Source organism: Hypanus sabinus, chromosome 7, assembly GCF_030144855.1.
Source record: "Hypanus sabinus isolate sHypSab1 chromosome 7, sHypSab1.hap1, whole genome shotgun sequence".
NCBI classification, from domain to species: domain Eukaryota; kingdom Metazoa; phylum Chordata; class Chondrichthyes; order Myliobatiformes; family Dasyatidae; genus Hypanus; species Hypanus sabinus.
Genome location: NC_082712.1, coordinates 7,425,991 through 7,451,306, shown reverse-complemented (window position 1 = coordinate 7,451,306; position 25,316 = coordinate 7,425,991). Strand labels below are relative to the sequence as shown.

At 40.8% G+C, this 25,316-nt stretch overlaps 1 protein-coding gene across 2 annotated transcripts in view; it reads left to right on the top strand.

The window, feature by feature from the left end:
• The window catches only part of htt (huntingtin), a 264,099-nt gene that overhangs the window by 112,238 nt on the left and 126,545 nt on the right, over positions 1-25,316 (top strand). For both annotated transcript variants that reach the window (XM_059974136.1, XM_059974135.1), the window contains exons 16-21: positions 206-364; positions 1,215-1,312; positions 10,660-10,799; positions 19,288-19,351; positions 20,919-21,019; positions 24,232-24,378. In XM_059974136.1, coding sequence (XP_059830119.1) covers positions 206-364; positions 1,215-1,312; positions 10,660-10,799; positions 19,288-19,351; positions 20,919-21,019; positions 24,232-24,378 — 709 coding nt within the window. The remainder of the gene's footprint in view (positions 1-205; positions 365-1,214; positions 1,313-10,659; positions 10,800-19,287; positions 19,352-20,918; positions 21,020-24,231; positions 24,379-25,316) is intronic.

The window sequence follows — 25,316 nt, the reverse complement described above, 5'->3', positions numbered from 1 at the left end:
CATGCTACTTAAGGACCTGTGCTAATACTATTTTGTGACTGTATGTGCTGTGTGTGACTGTATGTACTATGTTTTGCACCTTATCCCTGGAGAAATGCTGTTTTGTTTGGCTGTATACATGTGTATGGTTGAATGACAATTAAACTTGAATTTGAAATATTTTCGGAGATGACCTCATCATGTCTTAATTCCTCTCATTCCACAGAAGAACAGTGCATATCAGACATTTTGAAATATGTCAGCCATGGAGATCCACAAATAAGAGGTGCCACAGCACTCCTCTGTTCAACATTCATTCACTCTGTTCTGATTAAGACTCGATTTAATCCAGAAAGTTGGCTTGCTGTGGTGCGAGGCACAACAGGTAAATGGATAATATCCTTCTAATATGCTGTTAGTCTGATAGTTTGTGTGATGTTACTTGTTTAAGTGTCTTTTAAATGTTGTGAATGAACCTGATTCAACTGCTTCCTCTGGTAGCTCATTCCTTATACTGATCACTCTGGGTGGAAAAGTTGTCCCTCAGCTTCCTATAAAATCTCTCCCCTCACTCTTTAACTTATGCCTTCTCATTCATGGTTTACTCTGGGGGGTGGGGGGGGAAGAGAAAGTAAACGTGAGTTACTATAGATGCTAGAAATCCAGAGTAACTAATGCACTTGCACGCGCACTCTCTCTCTCACTCTCTCTGTCTCGCTCTCTCTCACACACGTGCTTATGTGCTTTCTGCTGGAGGAATTCAGCAGGTCAAGCAGCATCTATGGAAAGGAATAATGAGTTTCGAGCTGAGACCCTTCATCAGGATATGGTCTTGGCCTGAAACAATGACTCCTTATTCCTTTTCATTGATACTGCCTGGTCTGCTGAATTCTTCCAGCATGTGTGTGTGTGTTAACCTGCAGAAAATGTCCATGCATTCACTATAAATATGCCCCTCATGTTTTATACACCTCTGCAGGATCACTCTATTCTCCTACGCTCCAGTGAATAAAGTCACAAACTGCTCATTCTCTCCATAACCCAACATCCTCGTATATTTACTCTGCACTGTTTCCAGTTTAATGGCATCTTCCCTGCAGCAGGGTGACCTCTCCAAATGCAGCCTGACCAACCCACACAACTGTTGTGTGTGATAGATGTCTACGTGCAAATTAATACAGCAATCTTTCCTGAGCACATCAATTCATGGACTTGTTCCCTGTCTTTCTTTCCAGGGTATGGCATCAGTTTGGAGGATTGTGTTCCTTTACTCCAGAAGACCCTGAAGGATAAATCATCTGTGACTTGCAAAATGGCTTGTGCTGCAGTAAGGGTAGGTATTGCTTTCCTGAAGGCAAAATTAATAAGCTAAAACTTTTTATTAACTCGCATGTAGGATATTCATTAATACAGATTTTTGTATTAGTTCTTTCATTGTTATGTTTTGTGATCAAGACAGGCAATAGATTTTAGTGGTACATTTTGATTGGAGCATAGAACAGTACAGACCAATCTGCCCATGATGTGTGCCAACCATTTATTTTCAAGGTCAAACCCTTACCTCCCTGATATCCCTTAATTTTTCTTTCTCTAAGTACCTATCCAAGAGGCTCCCAAATGTTCGTAATGTATCTGTCTGTACCACCACCCCTGACAGTGTATTTCACACAGCTACCACTCCCCTTGTTTTTTAAAAAAACTATCTCTGACAATAACTTCCTCCAGTCACCTTAAAATTATTCATCCTCATTCAAGCCATTTCTGCCCTGGGGAAAAAGTCTCTGGCCATCCACTCTATTGAGGCCTCTTAATATCTTGTATAACTCTATCAAGTCACTTCTCAACATCCTCTCCAAAGTGGAAAAACCCTAGCTTGCTCAACCAATCCTCATAAGTAGTGGGACAGCTTTGCTACAGAGAGATTGAGGCATATTATTCAATTACAAAATTGTGTTAACAAAAGGCATGATATAACAAAATGTATATCAACAGAAGGTAGTTAGTGGTTAGTACAACACTTTACAGTGCCTGCGACCCAGGTTCAATTCTGACTGCTCGCTGTCCATAAGGAGTTTGAATGTTCTCCTGTGACCGAGAGAATTTCCTGCAGGTTCTCCAGTTCCCTCCCACATTCCAAAGATTTATCAATTAGTTGGTTAATTGGTCATTGTAAATTTTCCCATGATTAGGCTAGGGTTAAATCAGGGGTTGCTGGGTGGCCTGGCTCAGAGGGCCAGAAGGACTTGTTCTGTGCAGTATCTCCGTAAATGTATAAAAGTGCCTGATTAAGCATCAATAATGAATGCAAACTCCTGGTTGAAGTGCTTTAAATGTTGTATCTGTTTACCAAGAAAAAAAGATTTTGGAAAATCTTTCACTGTTTTTAAAAATTTTCTTTGTCTTGTTTCAGTAAATCAGAGTGTGGTGGAGCTAAAAGATCAAGCTGAACATGGAGGAAGTACTAGTAATGCTCATAGCACCTAGAATGTTAATGTTACCAAGTTGTATGAGGTGGCTGTGGGTAAAGATCGCAGAAGTGCTAGTCACAGTAGTCCTCCGTCAAGGGTGGAGAAAGGGCCAAAAGTGGAAGAATCCACAAATCTTGTTCAGATATGGGGAAGATGGTAAAGTTGGGATTAAAGACTTGGCAGTATAAAGTCGGTGTTTGGGAAACTTCGAATCAATAGGTCACAGTTAACAGCTATCTAGATAACACACAAATACATCACAAATCTATCTCATGACAAATAGGATTCACCTGACACTGCGGGAGAGATCTCTCGGGGACAGACAACTTATGCAGTGATGTAACTTCCATGAGTGTATGACTCCAGGGAAAAGGTTTTATTTTACACTGTAGCTTGAAACACTGCCAGGGGTGGTGATGGAGATGTTGCCAGAGTGCTGTCAGAGGCAGAAGCATTAGGGCCATTTAAGAGACTAAAGATAGGCACATGGATGAAAGAAAAAAAAAACAGGGTTATGTGGGAGGGAAGGGTTAGATTGATCTTGGAGTAGGTTAAAGGGTTTCACACAACATTGTGGGTGAAGAGCCTTTACTGTGCTGTACTGTACAGTGTTCTTTATGATGAGATGTGTTTGCTGAACATTGTGGGCATGCAATGTTGGTGTCAAAATAGGTAGCAACACTTGTGGGCTAATTCAGCTCCTATATCTTATGGCCTTTGTATTGCAAAGGTTGCTGAAGTTCGTAGCATTGGTTGGGTAGGATGGCAGCTGCTGGGTTACTTCAGTGATTGGGCAGAAACTCCGCCAGGGAACAGAAATTGACATCATGGAACCTGAGTAGTTGTTTGCTCATTCAAACTTGAGATCACTCACAAGGTTGTGGTTAATCCCGTTTTAGCCTCAGCATCACCTTTCCCCATTCTCTATAGCGTTGACTCCTTGGTGTATATAACTGATGAGAAAATAGGAACAGGTATAAAGCACCCTACTTCAGACCTGCCCTACCATTAAATATGATCGTCATAGGTGACCTACCTTAGACCACATCTCTGCCTGCTCCCTATTATTTTAGTTTTAAATTTACTTATTTATAACATGGAGAACACATCAAAGCATACATGCATTGTTTGCTTTAACAACTACACTCTATCCTTGTTATATGCGGGGGATATGTTCCTCGCAGTCGATGCATAAAGTGAATAATTATTTAAATGGAGAAAATAGGGATGCGTTCCAGAGGGCTTTGTAAATTTGTTTTATTTGTAATTTACTCAAATTTTCATACCAATACGACACAAAGGCAGTACCACAAGTTAGCATTCGTATTATATTTCATCAATTTAAGGTAATATTCAATGTAATAAATCATAGGAAGTTAACATACTAAGGTGTACAGTACTCACCAACAGTGGCAGGTGTGTTCGCTCCAGGAGATGAGTGGTTGTTGTGGTGTTGGGCAGCTTTACGTGGATGAGGTGGATGGTTGTGGTCGTCAGGATCATATCAAGCACAGTAAGGGGTGAAGGAAGACTCACAGAACTCTTAGAACTGCTGGCAGCAGGAGATGACGACACAGTTTGAAGAAAGTGGTGAGGGTTGTTTGCTTGGCAGCATTTTGTTTTTCAGCATAAATTTGCTTGTAAGGAAGAAGGGTTGACAGCAGGGAACGACTGAAATGCTGACTCCGTTCTAAACTTGGGTCCATGTTCATTGCCATTTGTGCCAAGTGTTCCGACTTCCACCATTCCCTCACCGTTGGTAAACTCCTGGGATTTTCAAACTCATCTGTTGCTTGCAGCATCTGAGAGATTGTTCACCGTAAAAAAAAACACCTTGAATGTGGATCACACCTTGGTCGAGTGGTTGAATCAGCGATGTTGTGTTAGGCGGCAGGAAACGCAGTTATGTTAAGATGAATGCTCTCCAAATGTTTAGGATGGGCTGGCGCATTGTCAAGCAATGAAAGAACTTTAAAGGCAAGATTCTGTTCCCAGCAGTTGCATCCCAGAGCTGTGTTACCTTCTCCTGATCCACACTGTTTATAATTTCCAACTTTTTTTTAAGTGTTAAAGTGGTTCTCTGCTGCTCGGCTGATGACCCAAGACATGACATCGGATGCTTAGGAGGCATAGTTAAATATTTGAAGCACAAAATCACTGCACCATAGGTAAAGCCAACAAAAGTTTAATAGTGCAAGATCGCACATACACAGCTTGCCCAAACCAGTGCGAGACTGGTGGGAGTGAGACTAAGGCACGCACACCTGACTTGTATTGGCAGGAAAGTGGTATTTCTCATCCCAACAGTGAGACTGTGAGTTGTGCGAAGGTGACTTGTATTGGCGGGAAAGCAGTGCTCCTTACATAACTGAGTTTTGGACGCATATAAGGAGACGTTGGTAGAAATAGGTTCCTCGCATAACTGTGAATCCGCATTGTCTGAAGACGCATGTAACAAGGATAGGGTGTAATACAATCTGAGGATGTGCTGGGGGTAACCTGCAAGTGTTGACACACACTCTGTGCCATCATAGCATTCCCACAGTGTTCAGCAGAAATAACACTCAGCCAACATACAGCAAAACAGTAATAGGAATACAAATCCTTTGCCCCTACCCACACTCAGACAAGCCACTTCTGGCCTCTGACATCCAGTCTGTACTCAGACATTGGTTCTCGAACCTCTGGATTCAGCAACCTACCGGCTTAGACCTCCAGACTCTCTGACCTCTGCCTTTGGACTCTTTCTCCAATCTTACAAAAAAATCTTATCTACCTCTTTAAAAGCTTCCAGTTAAAACACGAGCACGACCCTCCAGTGTAGACAATTCCAGAGATTCAACAACATCTATGTAACAAAATTTTATGTATCAGTTTTCATATCTTGTTGATGTCTGCTTCTTTGAGACTCATGCACAAAGGCAAACAGCTTAGCATTCTCTCCTTCTACCTATCTCTCCTCTGCATCTGGTCCACCTGTCACTTACAAGATCTTCCACTGCTCTTTCCCTTCAGTCTGAATGAAGGGTCTCATCTGCAGATGCTGCCTGAAGAGCAGAATTCAATGGTTCCATTTAATATCAGAATGTATGCAATATACAATCTGCAATTCTTACTTTCCACAGACATTCTCGAAAAAGAAACCCCCCCCCAAAGAATGAATGACAGAAAAAAGATGCAAGAACCCAAAGCCCTCTGCCTCCCTCCCACACACAAGCAGCATCAACCATCCCCTCTCGCCTTGTCCCAAATTACTCTAGCTTAAAGCATCAGCATTCCCACCACCCACCATGCAGGCAACAGCAAAGTCCCAGAGAGACCAAGGTCTACCATACATCAAAAACTGTACACGTAAAGAAGGCCAACGTACTTCTTGCCAACTTAATTGCTTCCTGTATTTGCATACAATCATTTTGAGATTTGGGCACCAGAACACAGGATCTCTCCGAATTTCACTCTCCATTTAGATAATTCACAGTGCATGACCTTGCACTTTCACGCATTGAACTTCCATTTGCCAAGTTTACATCCACTTACTCAATCTGTCCACATCATGTCACAGGGTCCAAATATGTCTTTCCACCTATGTACGGTGCCTGTAAAAAATATTCATCCACCCCTTTAGGAATTCTTCATGTTTTATAACATTGAATCACAGTGGATTTAATTTGGCTTTTTTGACACGAGAAAATTTGTGTCAGTGGAAACAAATTTCTACAAAATGGCCTAAATTTATTACATATATTAAACACAAGATAGTTGATTGCATAATTACTCACCCCCTTCAAGTCATTATTTAGTAGATGCACCTTTGGCAGCCATTACAGCTTTGAGTCTGTGTGGATAGGTCTCTATCAGCTTTGCACATCTGGACCCTGTACTTTCTCCCCATTCTTCTTTACAAAACTGCTGAAGCTCTGTCAGATTGCACGGGCATCGTGAGTGAATCTTTACAAACCTGCTCAAGCTCTGTCAGATTGCACGGGCATCGTGAGTGAACAGCCAGCCATAAATCCTCAATTGGATTGAGGTCTGTACTCTGACTTGGCCACTCCAGGCCATGAACTTTGTAGTTTTTAAGCCAGTCCTGTGTAGCTTTGGCTCTATGCTTGGGGTCCATTTTCTTGCTGGAAAACAAATCCTCTCCCAAGTTGCAGTTCTCTTGCAGACTGCATCAGGTTTTCCTCCAGAATTTCCCTGTATTTTGCTGCATTCATTTCACCCTCTACCTCAACAAGACTTCCAGGGCCAGCTGCAGTGAAGCATCCCCACGGCATGATGCAGCCACTACCACACTTCATGGTAGGGATGGGGTGCTTTTGATGATTTGCAGTGTTTGGCCTATGCCAAACATAACATTTAGTCTGATGGCCAAAAAACACTATTTTGGTTTCATCAGATCATAGAACATTCTTCCAGCTGACTTCAGTGTCTTCCACATGCTTTCTGGCAAACTCTAGCTGAGATTTCATGTGAGTTTTTTTCAACAGTGGCTTTCTCTTTGCGACTCTCTCGTAAAGCTGTAACTGGTAAAGCACCTGGGCAACAGTTATATGCACAGTCTTTCCCAGTTCAGCCACTGAACCTTGTAACTCCTCCAGAGTTGTCATAGGTCTCTTGGTGACCTCCCTCACTTGTCCCCTACTTGTACGTCATAGTTTTTGAGGACTGCCTGCTCTAGACAGATTTACAGCTGTATCATATTCTTTCCTTTTCTTGATAATTGACTTAACTGTACTCCAATGGATATTCATGACTTGGAAATTTACTTGTATCTATCTCCTGATGTGTGGTTTTCAATAACCTTTTTGCAGAGTTGCTTGGAGTGTTCTTTTGTCTTCATGGTGTAGTTTTTGCCAGGATACTGACTTACGAGCAGTTGGACCTGGTGTATTTTTACTACAATCAATTGAAAGACTGTCACTGCATACAGGTGATCTCCATTTAACTAATTACGTAACTGTAGCGATGTGCTACACACAGTGCTGAAATGACACGCAGTTGGTAAGTCGTTTCGAGACTAGTTTATTCAAACTTCGCAGCGCTGGCATTTAATCCCTAGTGCCCGCCCTGCCCGGGCAGAAATGACATCAGAGGTGCATTACCAAAGTCTCCCCCCGCGCACTGGCTATTTGTGAGCCGGTTCGCCTGCGCAGAAAGTGGGTCGCCACATAACCCCCCCCCCCAATGTCCACAGTCTGGATCAGCCTCTGTTTGGGAGGTCTTCCTCTGCGCCGTGGTGCCTGAACCTCGACCGGCTGCACCAAGTCCACATGGGCTGGTTTGAGTCGGTCCACCGTGAAAACCTCCTCTTTTCCCCCAATGTCCAGAACGTACATGGACCTCCTGTTGTTGATCACCTTGAACGGCCCCTCGTACGGCTGCTGGCATTTAATCCCTAACTTGCTGGAGACCAGCCGGACGGTTGTCCTGATAGATGGGTGTGCCAAACCGTGTATGGAGTCAAAAACTCGCTGCCTCCAGGCTGCCAGGATGATGGGGCGAGGTTGGCATGTAGCCACATCGCACAGGAGGGTCCTCTCACCTGGGCCTACGAGAAAGTCCTGCAGCTGCAAACCCGAGACTGCGGTCCTGTAGCTGGGCATCTCGTCGTCTGCCTGCTGTGCCTCCGACAGTGCTGCAAAGTCCACCCCCAGGGACAGGGCCTGGACAGCTCGTTTGGAGAGTGCCACGATGTTGTCCTTTCCCGAGACATGCTGGATGTCTGTCGTGTACTCAGAGATGTAGGACAGATGTTGCTGCTGGCGAGCTGACCAGGGATCAGACACCTTTGTGAACGCGAAGGTCAACAGTTTGTGGTCCGTGAATGCGGTGAACAGCCTGCCTTCTAAGAAGTACCTGAAATGCTGGATTGCCAGATACAGTGCCAACAGCTCCTGGTCTAAAGTACTGTACTTGAGTTCGGGTGGTCGTAGGTGCTTGCTGAAGAACGCCAAGGGTTGCCAGCGCCCCTCAATGAGCTGCTCCAGCACCCCACCGACTGCTGTGTCGGATGTGTCCACCGTGAGTGCGGTAGGAATGTCCATTCTGGAGTGCACCAGCATTGCGGCATTTGCCAAGGCTTCCTTGGCTTTAATGAAAGCGGCTGTGGCCTCCTCGCTCCTGCCTCTGTGTTGTGTGCACCCCCCTGCTGGGCCTGGTCTGGTCCGCTGTTGGGCGCGTGGCCTGGTAATCTGACCGACGGACGCCATGCTCTCCCTCTTGGCTTTCCACAGCACGTCTGCCCGGGCCGCCACCTTCCGGGGGTCGCTGAAATCTGCGTCGGCCAGCAGCAGATGTATGTCCTCGGGCAGTTGCTCTAGGTACACTTGCTCGAACATGAGGCAGGGCTTGTGTCTGTCAGCCAGGGCCAGCATCTTGCTCATCAATGCTGACGGCAGTCTGTCTCCCAAACCGTCCAGGTGAAGCGGGCGGACACTCCGCTCACGCTGTGAGAGGCCAAAGGTCCCAATGAGCAGCGATTTGAATGCTTCATATTTGCCTTTTATTGGGGGCGACTGTATGAAATCCACAACCTGGGTGGCCGTCTCCTGGTCAAGGGTGCTCACCACGTAATAGTAACGCGTGGAATCAGAAGAATCCCGCTTGGACCGTCAGGGTCACCGATGTAGCGATGTGCTACACAGAGCGCTGAAATAACGACACGTAGTCGGTAAGTCATTTCGAGACTAGTTTATTCAAACTTCGCGGCACTGGCATTTAACCCCTAGCGCCTGCCCTCTTCAGGTGGAAATGACGTCAGAGGTGCATTACCAAGGTTTCCCCCCGCGCACTGGCTATTTGTGAGCCGGGTCACCTCCGCAGAAAGTGGGTCGCCACATAACTTCTAAAACCAATTGGCTGCAACAGTGATGATTTGGTGTGTCATATATTTGGGGGTGAATACTTAGGCAATCACCCCCATATTTTATATTTATATTTTATATTTACATGTTTTATATTTATAACTAATTTAGGTCACTCTGTTTTCACTTTGACATGAAACAGTCTTTTTCTATCAAGTAATGTCAAAAAAGCCAAATTAAATCCACTGTGATTCAGTGTTGTAGAACAATAAAGCATGAAAACTTCCAAGGGAGGGGGAGGGTGAATACTTTTTATAGGCACTGGGGTACTGTATATTGTCATTGACAAACTTCAATATGATGCTCTATCCCCTTCTCCAAGTCATAAATATAGATTTACATATGATAAATAAAGCTTATCTTTAGATAGATATCTACTGAATATTAAAAGGTTTAGCACCAGGGCACCACCTCATTATAGAAGGACATCCCTTTAGAACAGCTGAGGAGGAATTTCCTTAGCTAGAGGGCTGTGCAGGCCAAGTCATTAGGTGCATTTAAAGCAAAGTGTAATGGGTTCTTGATTAGTAAAGGTTACAGGGCAAAGGGAAGAGAGTTGGGATTGAGAGGGAAAATAATCAAATGGCGGAGCAGGCTCAGTGGTCCAAATGGACTATTGTCCAGTTGAGGGCCAAGAAGTGATACTCCTAATTACATCATTTTCAATGTGAAAAGACCCGTTTATTCCAACTACCTTCCAACCAAAATCAGAATCAAGTTTATTATCACTGACTTGTGATGTGAAATTTGTTTCAAAGACAGTAAATTACAAATATATCCCAAAATAAAAAGGAATAATGAGCTGATGTTCATGGATCATTCAGAGATGGCTGAGGGGAACAAGCTGTTCCTGAATTGTTGAGTGTAAGTCTTCAGGCTCTGGTACCTACATTCTGATGGTAATAATGAATATCCACCTCCACGTTGGTTGTAACAAGAAGAGGGCACGTCCCTCTTAGTAAGAGTTCTTTAGTGATTGCTGCTGAGAGGCACCATCTGTTGATGGTGGGGAGGTTTGTGCCCATGATGGAACCAAGGGTGAGATGAGGTCAAGGTGAAGTCTATGACCTTCTTTGGCTTCTTACAATTTTGTACTTTGGAGTCTCCATACTAGACTGTGATGCAACCTGCCAGAGGATTGATAGAGGCTGTACCTCTATCAAAATTTGTAAGTCTTTGGTGATGTTCTAAATCTTTTAAAACTTGTAATGAAGTAGAATCACTGGTGTGCCTTTGTGATTGCATTGTTTTGTTGGGTTAGGTTGTCAAGTTGCAGCCTATGGCACTTGTTACCTCAACACATACAATTAAGAATTTGCTGTGACTGTCATTGTCCTTCTTCCTAGCAATGCATCACAAGCCTGTGTAACAGCAGCTACAGTGAGCTGGGATTACAACTCATCATTGATCTCCTGAACTTGAAAAATAATTCTTACTGGTTGGTGAGGACTGAGCTGTTAGAAACTCTGGCTGAGATGGATTTCAGGTAAGCTTGTTGTCTGACTGCCTCAGTTGCTGGAGATGATGCAGATTGTTTTAAATTGCTTTAAGTCAGCCCTATCTTGGGTACCAGTCTCTGTAGCATCCATGACATCTTCGAGGAGCAGTGCCTCAGAAAGGCGGTGTCCATTATTAAGGGCCCCCATCATCCAGGACATCCCCTCTTCTCATTTTTACTGACAGGAAGGAGATAAAAGAAGCCTAAAGTCACACACTCTTAGCAGTTCAGAAAGAACTTATTCCCTCTGCCATCCGATTCCTAAATGGACATTGAACCCATGAGCACTACCTCACCTTTATTAAAATATTATTTCTGACTTTGCACAATTTTTGATTGAACTATTTAATATACTATCTATTTATCTTTTTAATATGGAAATAAATAAGTCAATTACAGTAAGTATATACTGTAACTGACTTATTTATTCCTATATTATCATGTATTGTAATGCTGCCACTAAGTTAACAAATTTCACGACGAATGCCAGTGATATTAATTCTGATTTTAGACAAACATGATGTTTATATAAATGTCTGATATGGTTAGTAGAATTCTTTCATAATATAAAAGTATCTTAAATGGAGGAGGTTCATTGGATCTCATTCATGTAAAATTTTTCAAGGTATTTGCTAAAATGATCTGTAAGAACATTGTTATTTTTTTAAAAGGCATACAATTTGAATAGGAATGTGGCCATATAAATTGGAAGTTAATAAAAGGTTTTGAAGTCTTTTCCACTGGGTTTGGGTAAGACTAGAGCTAAAGGTTGTGGGTTAAGGATGAAAGGTGACCTGTTTAGGCAGAATATGAGGGGGAATTTCTCCACTCAGCAGGTTGAGAGTGGAATGAGTTGCAATCGGAAATGGTGGATGCAGGTTTGATTTAAAGATTTAAGAGCGATTTGGATAAATACATGGATGGGAGGGTTATGGAGTGCTATGGTCTTGGGGCAGATAGATGTGATTAGGCAAATTACTGATTTGGAATGGACTAGATTTGCTGAAGGGCCTGTTTCTGTGCTATAGTGTTCTATGACTCAATGATTAAGCCATAAGATGGAGCAGAATTAGGCCATTAGGCCCATCGAGTCTGCTCCACCATTTCATAATGGCTGATCCAGCCCCAGTCTCCTGCCTTCTCCCCGTGTTCCTTCATGTCCTGACCAGTCAAGAATCTGTCAATCTCTGCATTAAATATACATAAAGACTGTGGCAAAAATTTCACAAGTTCACTACCTTTTGGGTAAAGAAGTTTGTCCCCGTCTCTGTTGTAAAAGGATGCCTGTGGTGTTTCAGGACTGCCTTTGAACATTCAAGCTCTAGTGCTCTGTGACTCTATGATCCAGTGAATGGTGGGGTAGAAAATAGGACATTACAGCACATTGCTGTGCCGACTAGTTAACCTAGTCTGAAGATCAACCTAACCAGGTGAGGCCATAGGAATTCTATCCTTGCCTTGTCCAGAAGTGAGGGAGGGGAGTCCGAAGAAAATGACATGAATGAGATGAGGTCATTCTAAAAGGAATGTCATTGTATATACTATCAAGGACATTTAATGGAAACAATTCACTTTTATTCAAGTTAAGTTTATATCCTGAAAATTTACCAAAATCTTTAAGTGTTTCCAAAAGATTAGGAATTGATTCCTCAAGATTTGAAATAAAAACCAAAAGATCATCTGCATAAAGAGAAATCTTATGTATGGTTCCATTCATAGAGATAACATGAATATTTTTAGCTTCACGTAATGTTATAACTAAAGCCTTCAATACAAGATTAAATAGTAAAGGACTTAATGGACATCCTTGTATAGTGCCACAAGAAAGTGGTTGTAAAGATGAGTTTTTTTTAATTAGTTTTTTTATACATTTTTACAAATGAAACAACCCCAAATCAAAATGAGGAACATTAATACAGTGCAAAATTAAGCATACAATGACAATATGATACAAAGAAAGAGAATTTTTTAAAAAAGCACCTAAATTGAAGACAAGTAAACTTAGTATCCTCCCCAAGCCCCACAACACAAAAAAAAACTCCAGACCAACCACAACACAATATAGAGAATATAAATCAGGACAATCAATCTCCCAGACTGTGAATACACTTAGCAACAGAGGATAGTAATGCCTACTACCAGAAAAAAAAGGAGCTGAAAGCAAGGGACCGAAAAAAAAAAACCCCTAGTCAAGAGGAAGGTTATGAAAGTACTTGATAAAAGGTCCCCAGACCTTATGGAACTTTTAATCCGAATTAAGAACTGAATAATAAATTTTTTCGAGGTCCAAGCAGGCCATAATGTCGTTAAGCCATTGAGCATGAGTGGGCGGGGCAACATCTCTCCATCTAAGGAGGATCAAGCATCTAGCCAGGAGAGAGGCAAAGGATAATATTCGGCATTTGGTCAGACTCGGACGTAAATCTGTCTCGCCCCAGAAACAGAACAAAGCAATTAAGGGGTTTGGTTCTAGGTGCTGATTCAGAATATACGACAACGTAGTGAAGACATCTTTCCCAAATTTCTCCAAGCTAGGACAGAACCAGAACATATGAATGAGAGAGGCCTCGCCCCTCTTGCATTTATCACAAAGCGGACTAATGTTAGGGTAGAATCGAGATAGTTTAGATTTAGACATATGGGCTCTATGAATAATCTTAAACTGTAAAAGGCAACGGCGAGCACAAAGAGAGGTTGAGTTAACCGATTTGAGAATCGAGTCCCAACTCTCATCAGATAAGGAGGTATTTAAATCCTGCTCCCATGCCATTTTAATTTTATCCACAGGGGCCCGTCGTAAGGCTGCTAATTTATCTCGAATAATTGATATTAAACCTTTACCTAATGGATTAATGGAAAGAAATAAGTCCATAGCATTTTTTGCAGGCATTTCAGGAAAGTTAGGAATTAAAGGAGCAATAAAGTGTCTAATTTGGAGATATCTAAAAAAATGAGCATTGGGCAGATTAAACTTAACAGAGAGCTGCTGAAAAGAAGCAAAGTGATTATCAATGAAAAGATCTTCAAAATGTCTAATGCCCTTCCTGTACCAAACATGGAATGCTGAATCGTACGTAGTAGGTAAAAAAAAAGGTGATTATGTACGACAGGGCTGGAAACGGAAAAACCATGGAAACCATAGCATTTCCTAAACTGAGCCCCTATATGCAAAGTGTGTCTAACAAGAGGATTAGCTATTAATTTGGACAGACTACTAGGGAGTGCAGAGCCAAGAGGTGCAGAGATAGATAATTCTTTAGTGGAGCTCAACTCCATTGCCACCCAATTGGGGCACTCGGGTTGGCCATGGAAGAAAGACCAAAAGGTAGCACAACGTATATTAGCTGCCCAATAATATAAACGAAAGTTAGGTAAAGCCATACCACCCTCTTTTTTAGGCTTTTGGAGATGGATTTTATTAATTCTAGAGCGCTTATTCTTCCACAGATATGACAAAATAATAGAGTCTAAGGAATCAAAAAAAGATTTAGGAATAAAAATTGGGATAGATTGAAATAAGTATAAAAATTTGGGGAGAACATACAGTTTAACAACATTAATACGACCTACCAAAGACATAGATAGAGGTGACCATTGTACCAGACTCTGTTTTATAGTATATGAAAGATTGGCAAAGTTTTCACGAAAGAGATCTTTAAACTTCCTTGTGACTGTAATTCCAAGATAAGTAAATTGATTATGGACTACTTTAAAAGGGAGATCACGAAATGTTAATTCTTGTGCTTCTTTATTAATTGGGAAAAGTTCACTCTTATGTAAATTAAGTTTATAGCCAGAGATCTGGCTAAACTGGTCAAGAAGTGAAAACATTGGAGGTAAGGATGTAGATGGATTTGAGAGAAAGAGTAATAGGTCATCAGCATAAAGAGAAACTTTACTGTTAAAACAGAAGCAGTAGGACACAGGTACAGCAATTTGATCCAAGAGATGAAACTTTGACCGAGGTCAAATTTTTCTAAAACTGCAAAAAGGTAGTTCCACTCTATACGATCAAATGCTTTCTCCGCATCAAGGGAAATAACACATTCAGGAATCCCAGTTGGAGGTGAATATAAAATATTAAATAAACGCCGAATGTTTAAAAAAAGGGAGATGGTTTTTAATAAAACCTGATTGGTCATCAGAGATAATAGAGGGAATAACGGTTTCTAATCTATAAGCCAAAACTTTAGCTAAGATCTTTACATCAACATTGAGCAAAGAAATCGGCCTATACGAGGAACACTCTGTTGGGTCTTTACCCTTTTTTAATAGAAGAATAATAGATGCCTCATTAAAAGAGGGTGACAATTTGCCGTAATTAAACGAGTCAGATAATACTGAAAGTAACTGAGGAGAAAGAAGTGAAGAGAATGATTTATAAAATTCTACAGGGAACCCATCAGGTCCAGAAGATTTCCCTGAGGACAGTGCAGAAATTGCAAAAGATATTTCTTCTGATGATATAGGCGCATTAAGTTTGGCTTTAAAATCAGATGAAAGTGAAGGAATATTCAGATTATTTAAAAATTGATCAACGGAGATATTGTCATTCAAAGATTCAGAGGAATAAAGCTGAGAATAAAAATTTTTAAATGCATCATTAATTTCTAAATGATCCAATGTAAAGTCTCCGTTCTCCTTCTGGATCTTTGTAATATGTTGTTTGGCTTTGGAACGCCTCAGCTGATGGCTAGAAATTTAACGGACTTATCCCCATGAATGTAAAAGCAACTCTTGCTTTCGAGAAGTTGGCATTCGACAGGTTGAGTAGACAGAAGATTAAATTTAGTTTGGAGTTCTACAAGCTTCTTGTATAATTCAGGGTTCTTAGTTTGAGCATACAGTTGATCCAATTCTTTAATCTGGTTAATGAGGTCTAATCGATCTGCACAGGATCTTCTGTTGAGATTTGCTGTGTAAGAGATTATTTGACCCCTCAGATATGCTTTCATGGCATCCCAGACAATCTGGGATGACAGTTCAGGTGATGTATTAGTGTTAAAATAAAAGTTTATCTGATCCTTAACAAATTTTTAAAAATCATCATCCGATAATAAAGTTGAATCAAACCGCCAGTGTTTATTCCTCTGAGGGAGACCAGGAAAGTTTAAAGAGAGAGGAATTGGGGCATGGTCAGAAATCAGTATACTCTGATAGTCACAAGAGTAGGCAAATGGAATAAGTTGGTTATCGAGTAAGAAATAGTCAATTCTAGTGAAGGTATGGTGAACATGTGGAAAAAAAAAGTATAATCTCTGTCAGTAGGATGAAGGAAATGCCATATATCAGAGATACCAAAATTAGAGAGAAACGATTGGATAGCTAAGGCAGATTTAGTAGGTGATCTGGTAACAGAGGACGATCGATCCAGATTAGGATCTAACCAACAGTTGAAGTGACCACCCAGTATAAGAGAGTATGAGTTTAAGTCTGGTAGTGAGGAAAAAAAACGTTCAAAAAAGTTAACATCATCAAAGTTGGGGGCATACAGGTTTGCTAGTACAACTTTAGTGTTATATAGTTTACCAGGAACAATAATAAAACGGCCATTTGTATCAGATATTTTATTATGGAGTTCAAAAGGAATATTTGAGTTAATAAGGATGGAGACCCCCCCCCCCCCCCCCCCCAGCTTTAGTGGCAAAGGATGAATGAAAATGCTGACCCGCCCACTTTGACAGAAGCCGGGAGTTATCAAAACAACGAAATATGAGTTTCTTGAAGGAAAGCAATGTCAGCTTTGAGTTGTTTAATATGTGAGAATACCTTCCTCCTTTTAACAGGGTAATTCAATCTCTTTACATTCCAGCTCACGAATTTAAGTGCACTAACCATTATCAATTACTAATGCATAAAAGGCAGCAGGCATATAAAAAGTCAAGCAATACAATTGCAGTCTGGGAGCAAAAATGTAAACATAGATTCGTAAAATCAAAACATAAACCTGTCCTGAGCAATAAAGAAAAACAATAAATACAGTGAGTGATGTTGGAACTGGAAAATCCACCCCACCCACACAACCCAAAACTAGACGGCTACCAAAAAAAGCAGCTAGCTCTACCAAAAAAACTAACCCAAATATAACTTCCAGATCTGTGTCATTAACAGCAGTTCCGTATAAATACTATAGCAAATAGTAGTTTATGCACTAGAAAACATAACTACAAATTGGAACATCTTCTGCAGAAATATAAAACTTAATATAGAGAAAATTGGAAGAAAACCAAAACTAACCTACCTGTGAAAAATTATGGAAGAATAAAGGAAGAGAAAGGGGGAAAAAAAAGGGAGGAAGGGGAAAATTATAGATTCAAGAAGAGTACTTATCAACCATTTACAGAGAGGGGAAAAAATCAAAAATTTTAAAAAAGGCGAATAAATAAATAAATAAATAGATTGAAAATAATCAGCAGTTAAACTGAACCAACAAACAGGGAGGCCTTCAATAAAGACTTCAAACCTCCAAAACAAGTTAGAGTCAATTGTAGAACTCTATAGATAAAGTTGTACAAGAATAAGATAGATTACACAAGTACTATTTAAACGTCCATAGAGAAACATTAAGCACAGAATGTCTATTTAAAAAAGACACACCAAATCCAGGGAGAGATTGTCAATAGCTCTTAGAGTTTCAATAAATAGTGTCTGAGTGATTCAAGTAAAGTCTGAGTCCGGAAAAAGTAATTTTACTACGAGAAGTACTTATCCACCATTTTAGGAGGTCCGATCAGGTTCTGAAGATGGCTGGATAGCCGGAAGACTTGCAACAAATGCCTCAGCCTCCTTTACTGACTTAAACCACTTATATTTTCCAGTATTAAGCGTGATTCATAAATCGGTGGGATTGCGAAGAGAGGGTTTAAAACCACGATCAAAAAGCACTTTCATTACGCCTTTAAACTCAGCACGCATCTTTAAGATCTGGGGTGCAAAATCCTCCACAAAGCGAATGACTATATTTTGGAAAGTAAAAGTACCTCTGCGACGTGCCTCCATAATCAGATGGTGTTTTACCTGGTATTGATGAAAGCACAAAATTACCGGTCGCGGGCGGGAGCATAGACCCTGTGTGCCCTTTCGAGCTCAGGGGGGTTCGGAACCAAATCTTTCCTGAATATCTCACAGAGTAACTCGGCGAAAAACTTCACGGTTGATCCTTGTTCGGTGGCCACTGGCAACCCAAGAATTCGAAGGTTACAGCATCTGCTCTGATTTTTGAGATCCACCCTTTTGGAAAGGAGTTTGTTATATTTCCCCTCTAGGCTGGAACAGAGAGTCTCCAAGTATCAAACACGACTTTCTAAATCTTCAGAAGTCGAATCGATGCGAGATGAGTGTTCAGCATGTTCGTCCACTCTATCGTTGATCCGATCCAGTTTGGCTTCCAGCTGTTTGAAAGCGGTTCTAAATTCCTTTAAAATATCATCTCGGTGTTGTTCCAGCGCAGCGAGGGTCTCAGGAGGCAGAGCCGGAACTTCCTTTCTCCTGGATTTAGAATTCTTGTTAGACATTGTAAGGTAGATGTGTTCACAGGCAAGTGAGAGAAACCAAATAAAGTTCCTAACTAAGGTTTAAAAAATGGAGACATTTAGTGCAAAGATAGTGAAAATAACGGAACAAAAGTTTGGAGCAGCTAAGCAATCGCCATCTTACTGGAAGTCCCCGTAAAGATGAGTTTTAAGTAATAGTTTTTGGGACATATGAAAGATGGAGATATGAAGAGGATTATCGAGGGGATTCTGGGTGCTGATGGCTATGCAGCTGACAGCACATTTCTGCAAAAATGACAATTTGTAAGCTACAGCTGAAGTTTACTATGTATTTGGAGCTGGTTGTTGAGATGGATAAGGGCAAGACTATGAAACAATATGAATGCTTGGCTGAAAGTTTTAAACCTGAAGCAATTATTTTCCCAAAAATGTCCTAACATTGCTAAGAAAATAATATTGACTACTTTGTCCCTGAGCAATACACACAAAATGCTCGAGGTAGTCAGCAAGTCAGGCAACATCGATGGAGGTGAATGAAGATCAACTGTTTGCATCTATGGGAGAAGCAAAGAGTTGATGTTCATTTCCTTTCATCGAAGCCTGCTAGACTGGGTAACAACTTCTTCCCTCAAACTATTAAGATTAATGAACACCATGCCACCACCAAGCACTCTGTACCAAGAGTTGACTGTTTTATGTTCATCTGTGCTGCACACGACCTGCATTTGATTATTATCTTATTTGTGATACTGTTTTATGTACTGTGCGTGATATGTTGTGTGGGTGCACTACAGGCTGGAGTGTCATTGTACATGTAAACAATCAAATGAAACAGATGACAATAAGTATGAACTTGATCTGGAGCTCGTCCAGCAATTTGTGTGTGTCATTCAAGATTTCCAGCATGTGCCGAATCTCTTCTGTTTACATTTTGTCCCTGTGCTTCTTTGAACTTGACCATTGATGGGACCTTTATTCTTCAGGTTAGTAAGCTTCTTGGAAAGAAAAACAGTAGAACTTCACAGGGGTCAACATCACTACACTGGGGTAAGATTTTTAACCATAATTTCTTGCATGTATTCTCATGAGTATGTTATACAAGTGCAACTGGTTCTATTTTACTTGCATGCCTATAGCAGCATAATAGTAGCTTTGGTCCAAAGTATGTGTTCCCCCTAAACCGGCTCCCATCTTTATTCCCACACTGTTGCCATAATCTTTTCTGTCCTCCTTTAAGAACATTGTAAAGAGGTGATGCCTGATGCATCCATCATTAAGGGTCCCCATCACTCAGGGCATGTACTCTTCTCATTGCTACCATCAAGGTATAGGTACAGGAACCTGAATACTCAACGTTTGAGGAACAGTATTTATGAATGGATAATGAGCCCATGAACGCTATCTCACTTTTTTCTTTTTTGCTCTTTCTGATAGATATATAATTACAATATCTCTGTAACTCATTGTTTTTTTAAATTATGTTTTGCAGTGTACTGTTGTGGCAAAACAATATATTTCACGATAAATGTCAGTGATATTAAATCTGATTTTGATTTTCTAACATTGCTTTAAATCCAGCAACCCAGTCCAATCCAATTACACTGGTTCAAAAAGTTTCTCCTGAGCTTTGTTTGGTTTATGGCTGCCTGAAGAACAATTTTTTTGTTTGCATTTTCATGTTTGAGGATTAAACGTTGGATGGCAACTAGAACAAAGTAGTCAGAATATTGCAGCTTGGTGCATCAGAGTTCAGTCCCGGTGTCCTCTGTAAGAAATTTGTACGTTCTTCCTGTGTGCACATGGGTTTCCTCCTGGTGCTCCAGTTCACTCCCACAATCCAAATAAATTCCAGTTACTAGGTTAATTGATTATTGTAAATTGACCTGTGATTAGGGTAGAGTTAAGTTAGTTGGATGTTGGTTGTCGGCTTGTTGGGCCAGAAGAACCTATTCTGCCCCATATCTCTAAATTAGTTAATTAATCCAAAACCTGTTTCCACAGGAAGTGATTGAGATTAGGGGAGAAGAAATAGAAAAACACAGAAATAGGAGCAGAGCAGGCCACTTGGCTCCTCAGATCTTCCCTCCCTTTGAATGATCATGGTTGCTCTGTCGCAGGGATCATTTATTCTCTGCCTGGAAATTAGACTGAAAGCTTGAGATTTTATAGCCATTTGGTTGTGTACATGGATAGGAGGGATTTAGATGGATATAGACTAAATACAGGCAATGGGTTCTAGCTTAGTGGACACCAGTAGTCATGGACAATTTAGGCCATAGGACCTGTTTCCTTGTCGTAATGTTCTAACTCTTAGTAGAACTTGAATCTGTACTTTAAAAACTCTGGCATCCAAGGCTAGACCAAGTGCTTGAAGATGTGATAAGGTTGGAACATGGCAAGCGTGTGAACTGTGTCATACATTTTATGATTTGTAAAAAGACCTTGTGGATTTGAGGAACCTATCCATGTGATATTTCTGTAATCTCCAAGTCTGCTGGGATTAAATAGCAAAGCTTTTTTTCCCTGCCTGCACTGAGAAGTTTTACTATCTTTAAAGTGCACTTGCTTACGTCCTTTTTGTTGCCTATCTAATTCAAGCGCATTTGTTTTGAAGATGCTGAAACTTCAGGAGCGAGCCATCAATGATGTCATCATTAATCTACTTGGAGACGAAGATCCACGGGTACGGCACGTGGCAGCTACAACCCTCGTTAGGTAATGATTGAGAGAGGTGCACTGAGATGTAGGATATGTTGCGAGGCAGTCAGCCACACAATTACTGAATCTTGTATGCTATCTCTGCTAAAAATCTGCTTAATATCGATATAATTTCCACAAGTTGTATTTGATGGCACCCAGCTCCTGCTCACTTCCTAGATCATAAGACGCAGGTGCAAATTGGGCTAATTTAGTATCCCTCACATCCCCGTAACCTTTAACGCCCTAATTAATCCTCTGCCTTAAATATACCCAATGACTTGGCCTGCACAGCCATCTGTGGCAAAGAATTCCACTGATTCACCCCCTTCTGGCTAAAGAATTTTTTCCACATCTCTGTTATAAATGAACTTTCCTCAATTAATAAGGCTATGCTCTCTGGTCCTAGACTTTTCTATACAGAAAACATCCTCTCCACATCTGCTCTCTCCAGACTTTTTAATATTTGTGGGTTTCCGTGAGATCTGTTCTTCTAATCTCCAGTGAGTACAGGGCCAGAGCCTTTAAATGCTCCTCATACTTTAATGCTGTCATTCCCAAAATCATTCTCATGAACTTCTGGACCCTCTCCAATTTCAGCCCGTCTTTCCCGAGATAGGGGCCCAAAACTTCTCACAATACTCCTAGTGCAGTCTGATCAATGCCTGATAAAGCTTCAGCATTACATCTTTGTGTTTGTAGTCTAGCCCTCTGGAAATGAATCCTAATATTGCATTTGCCTTCATTACTTGATCTGCCAAAATGCATGACCATGCTCTTCCCTGTATTATGATCCATCTGCCACCTCACTTGATTCCTTCCACAATATCTAAATTATTCACTGAATACTGGACAGATAGATGTTTCCTCCAACTTATTTTTTTCTGAAAGACTGAAAGCTTTATGTTTGATTGCTAACATGAATGCTGTTTTTCAGCTGTGTGTCTTTATAGTAGAGCAGATCGATAAAAGATGCATTTAACTAAGAATCATACAACTATATTTTTAAAAAAACATTTATTTGGAGAAGTACATCAATAACAAAGCTTTAGAGGGACCTGGGACAAATGCAGGCAAATGGGACTAGCTTAGATGCGCATCTTGGTTGGCATGGCTGAGTAGGGCTGAAGATCATAAGACATAGGAACAGAATTTGGCCATTCACCCCATTGGGTCTGTTTCACCATTTGATTATTTTCCCACTCAACCCCAGTCTCTTGGCTTCTTCCCATGACCTTTGATGCCTTTACTAATCAAGAACCTATCAACCTCTGCTTTAAATATACCCAACAAAATGGCCTGCACAATCATCTACGGCAATGAATTCCATGGATTTACCATCCTCTGGCTGATGGACCTGTTTCTATTCTGTATCTCTTTCTAAGATCTGTTATTTCAGAAATGTTAGCAAGATCAAGCTGGTGCTATTAAATCTGAACAATTGCTTATCAAATTACTGTAAAAAGGATGTTTTGTCCAGAGTGTAAAAGAATGTCACTACAATGAAACAAAACTTGAGGCTGCTGTTATGAGAGCCCCATGTATTTTCAAAAGAAGCATGTTGAAATATTCTATTTAAAGGGATTAATTGATGTAAATGTTACAAGCAGTTTTTACTGTTCATTGAGAGAGCGATCTCAGAACACAGATCAAGAGATTGGAAGAGGTTTTTAGAGATTTCAGTAGTTCTGTTTTCACTTACCAGTACTCCTATTTTTCTGTTTCTTTTCCAATGCTGCCATGTTCGCTAAGAATCATCTGTATTCATCTTCAAGTAGTACCTAGCCCCCTCCTGATTATGGGTTTTCCTCATAAGGACATAATTTAAAATGTTCTAGGAAGTGCGCTCCTCTGTATATAGATCAGAATCAAGGTTGATATCACTGGTGTATGTCATGAAATTTGTTGTTTTGGTGCAGCAGTACATGGCAATGCATAGTAATAAAATCTACATATTCCAATAAGAAGTATATGTAAAAAATAAATAAATTGTACATAAAGAGAGGAGAAAAATAATGAGTAAGTGTTCCTGGGTTCATTGTTCATTCAGATATCTGATGGGAGGGGAAGAAGCTGTTCCTGAAACGTTCGGCTTCCTATATCACTACCTTGATGGTAGCATTGAGAAAAGGCCATGTCCCAGGTGATGGGATGCCTTAATGATCGATGCTGTCTTTTTGAGGCTTTGCCTTTTGAAGATATCCTCAATGCTGAGGAGGTTAGTGCCAATGATGGAGCTGGCCAAGTTTACACTATATCTATTCCAGCTTACCACACTATTCCCGCAATTTCTTACTTTGCACAGAGCTAAAAACAAACAATCTAATGTTGTGTGAATATGGTCACACGATTGGGCATCCATGGTCTTCTAGAACTGAGAATTCAAAAGTTGGAAGTAAAATCTGTTATCAGAGTACATGCATGTCACTATATACAACTCTGAGATTCTTTTTCTGCGAGCTTACTTAGCAAATCTCTTTATCAGTAACTGTAAACAGGTTTAATAAACAACAATAACTAAAAATAAATAACAAGTCCTTAAAGGGAGACCATCGGTTGTGGGAACACCAGAGTAGAAGGAGTGTAGTTATTCCCTTTTGTTCAAGAGTCCGATGGTTGAGGGGTAGTAACTGTTCTTGAACCCGGTGGTGCGAGTCCTGAGGGTTTGTACCTTCTACCTGATGGCAGTAGCGAGAAAAGACCATGTCCTGGGTGGTGAGGATCTTTGATGATGGATGCTGCTTTTCTGTTGGAACATTGCACGTGAATGTGCTCAATGGTTGGGAGGGTTTTACCTGTGATGTACTGGGCTGAATCCACTACCTTTTGTAGGATAGTAGGAAAGGTACTTTTGTAGGTTCATGGTTCTGAGTGGCAAATTATATTCTCAGCTCAACCCTCAATGTCTGAGACTTTCATCCCTCGTTCTTGTCTGATTCCTTGAGAATTTTATATTTCAAAAGAATCATCAGATCAGCAGTTAATCTTTTTAATTTGGAGGTATCTGTCTAGTAAAATATTTAAATATTTAAAGTACTTAATATTGAACTTTTGATCTGGGAAAAGCTCAAATTCCATTCTTTTATCTTTGAGTATATATTTGGTGTTTTTCTGTTGTTACCCATTCAGAGCATACATTGCTGTATTAACTATTAGCTTCAGCATTTTTATGAAATCATAAATCAGGTATTTTGCTCTTAAATGTGCTGATTTGTTTTTTGTCTTTGCAGGCTTATTCCTCGGTTGTTTTTTGACTGTGATCAGGGGCAGTCGGATCCAGTCGTAGCTGTAGCCAGAGACCAGAGCAGTGCCTACCTGCAGCTGCTTATGCATGAGACCCAGTCATCCACTCACTTTGCAGTGAGTGCTATCACTAGGTAGGTGACATTCATTGAAGACTGTCCTTAATCAGTGCATTCCTATTATTTTCTTCTTACAATTATTGTTTTAAACCATTCAGATTCAGCTCTGGATTTTCCCCCTCTGAACCTCTGTTTCATCTGTCTTCCTTAAAGGCAAACTTGAAACTGGCATCTTAACTACACTTCTGGCATTCTGCTCTAATTATTTTTACCTTTTTATCCTATTGGGGTACCTTTGCTTACCCTTGGGTTAGTGAAGGAGTCCTAGAATTGAGCTGTGAAATATAGTAGGAAAGGCGGATGGGCTCTGGACATGGATCAACACCGGGAATTATGATGTTGTAGTCATTAGTGAGACTTGTCTGCAGGAGGTGCAGGACTGGGAGCTTAATGTTCCAGGATTCTGTAGTTTTAGACGTGACCAAGCGGGAGGGATTAGAGGAAGAGGGATGATGTTACTAGTCAGGGAAAATGTCTCGGCAGTGTGCTCCATCAGGACAGACTGGAGAACTCTAGTGAGGTGTTATGGTGGAACTGAAAAATAAGAAAGGTACGGCCATGTTAATTGCGTTATACCTAACGATCCTGGGGATTTAGAGGAACAAATTTGTAAAGAGATCGCAGACTATTGCAAGAAACATAAGATAGTTACAGGAGGAGATTTTAATTTTCCACGTATTGACCGGGAATCCAACACAGTAAAGGGACTAGATGGGATAGGGTTTGTCACATGTGCTCAGGAAAGTTCCCTTCATCAGTACGTAGAAGTCCCAACGAGAGAGCATGCGATATTGGATCTGCTGTTGGGGAATGAGACAGGGTAGCTGACAGAAGATTGTGTAGGGGAACACTTTAAAACAAATGGTTTTGTGGTCACTAGATGCAAAGTAAATATGTAAAAAGTTAGGTCTGGACTGCAGGTTGAGATTCTCAATTGGAGAGAGACAAATTTT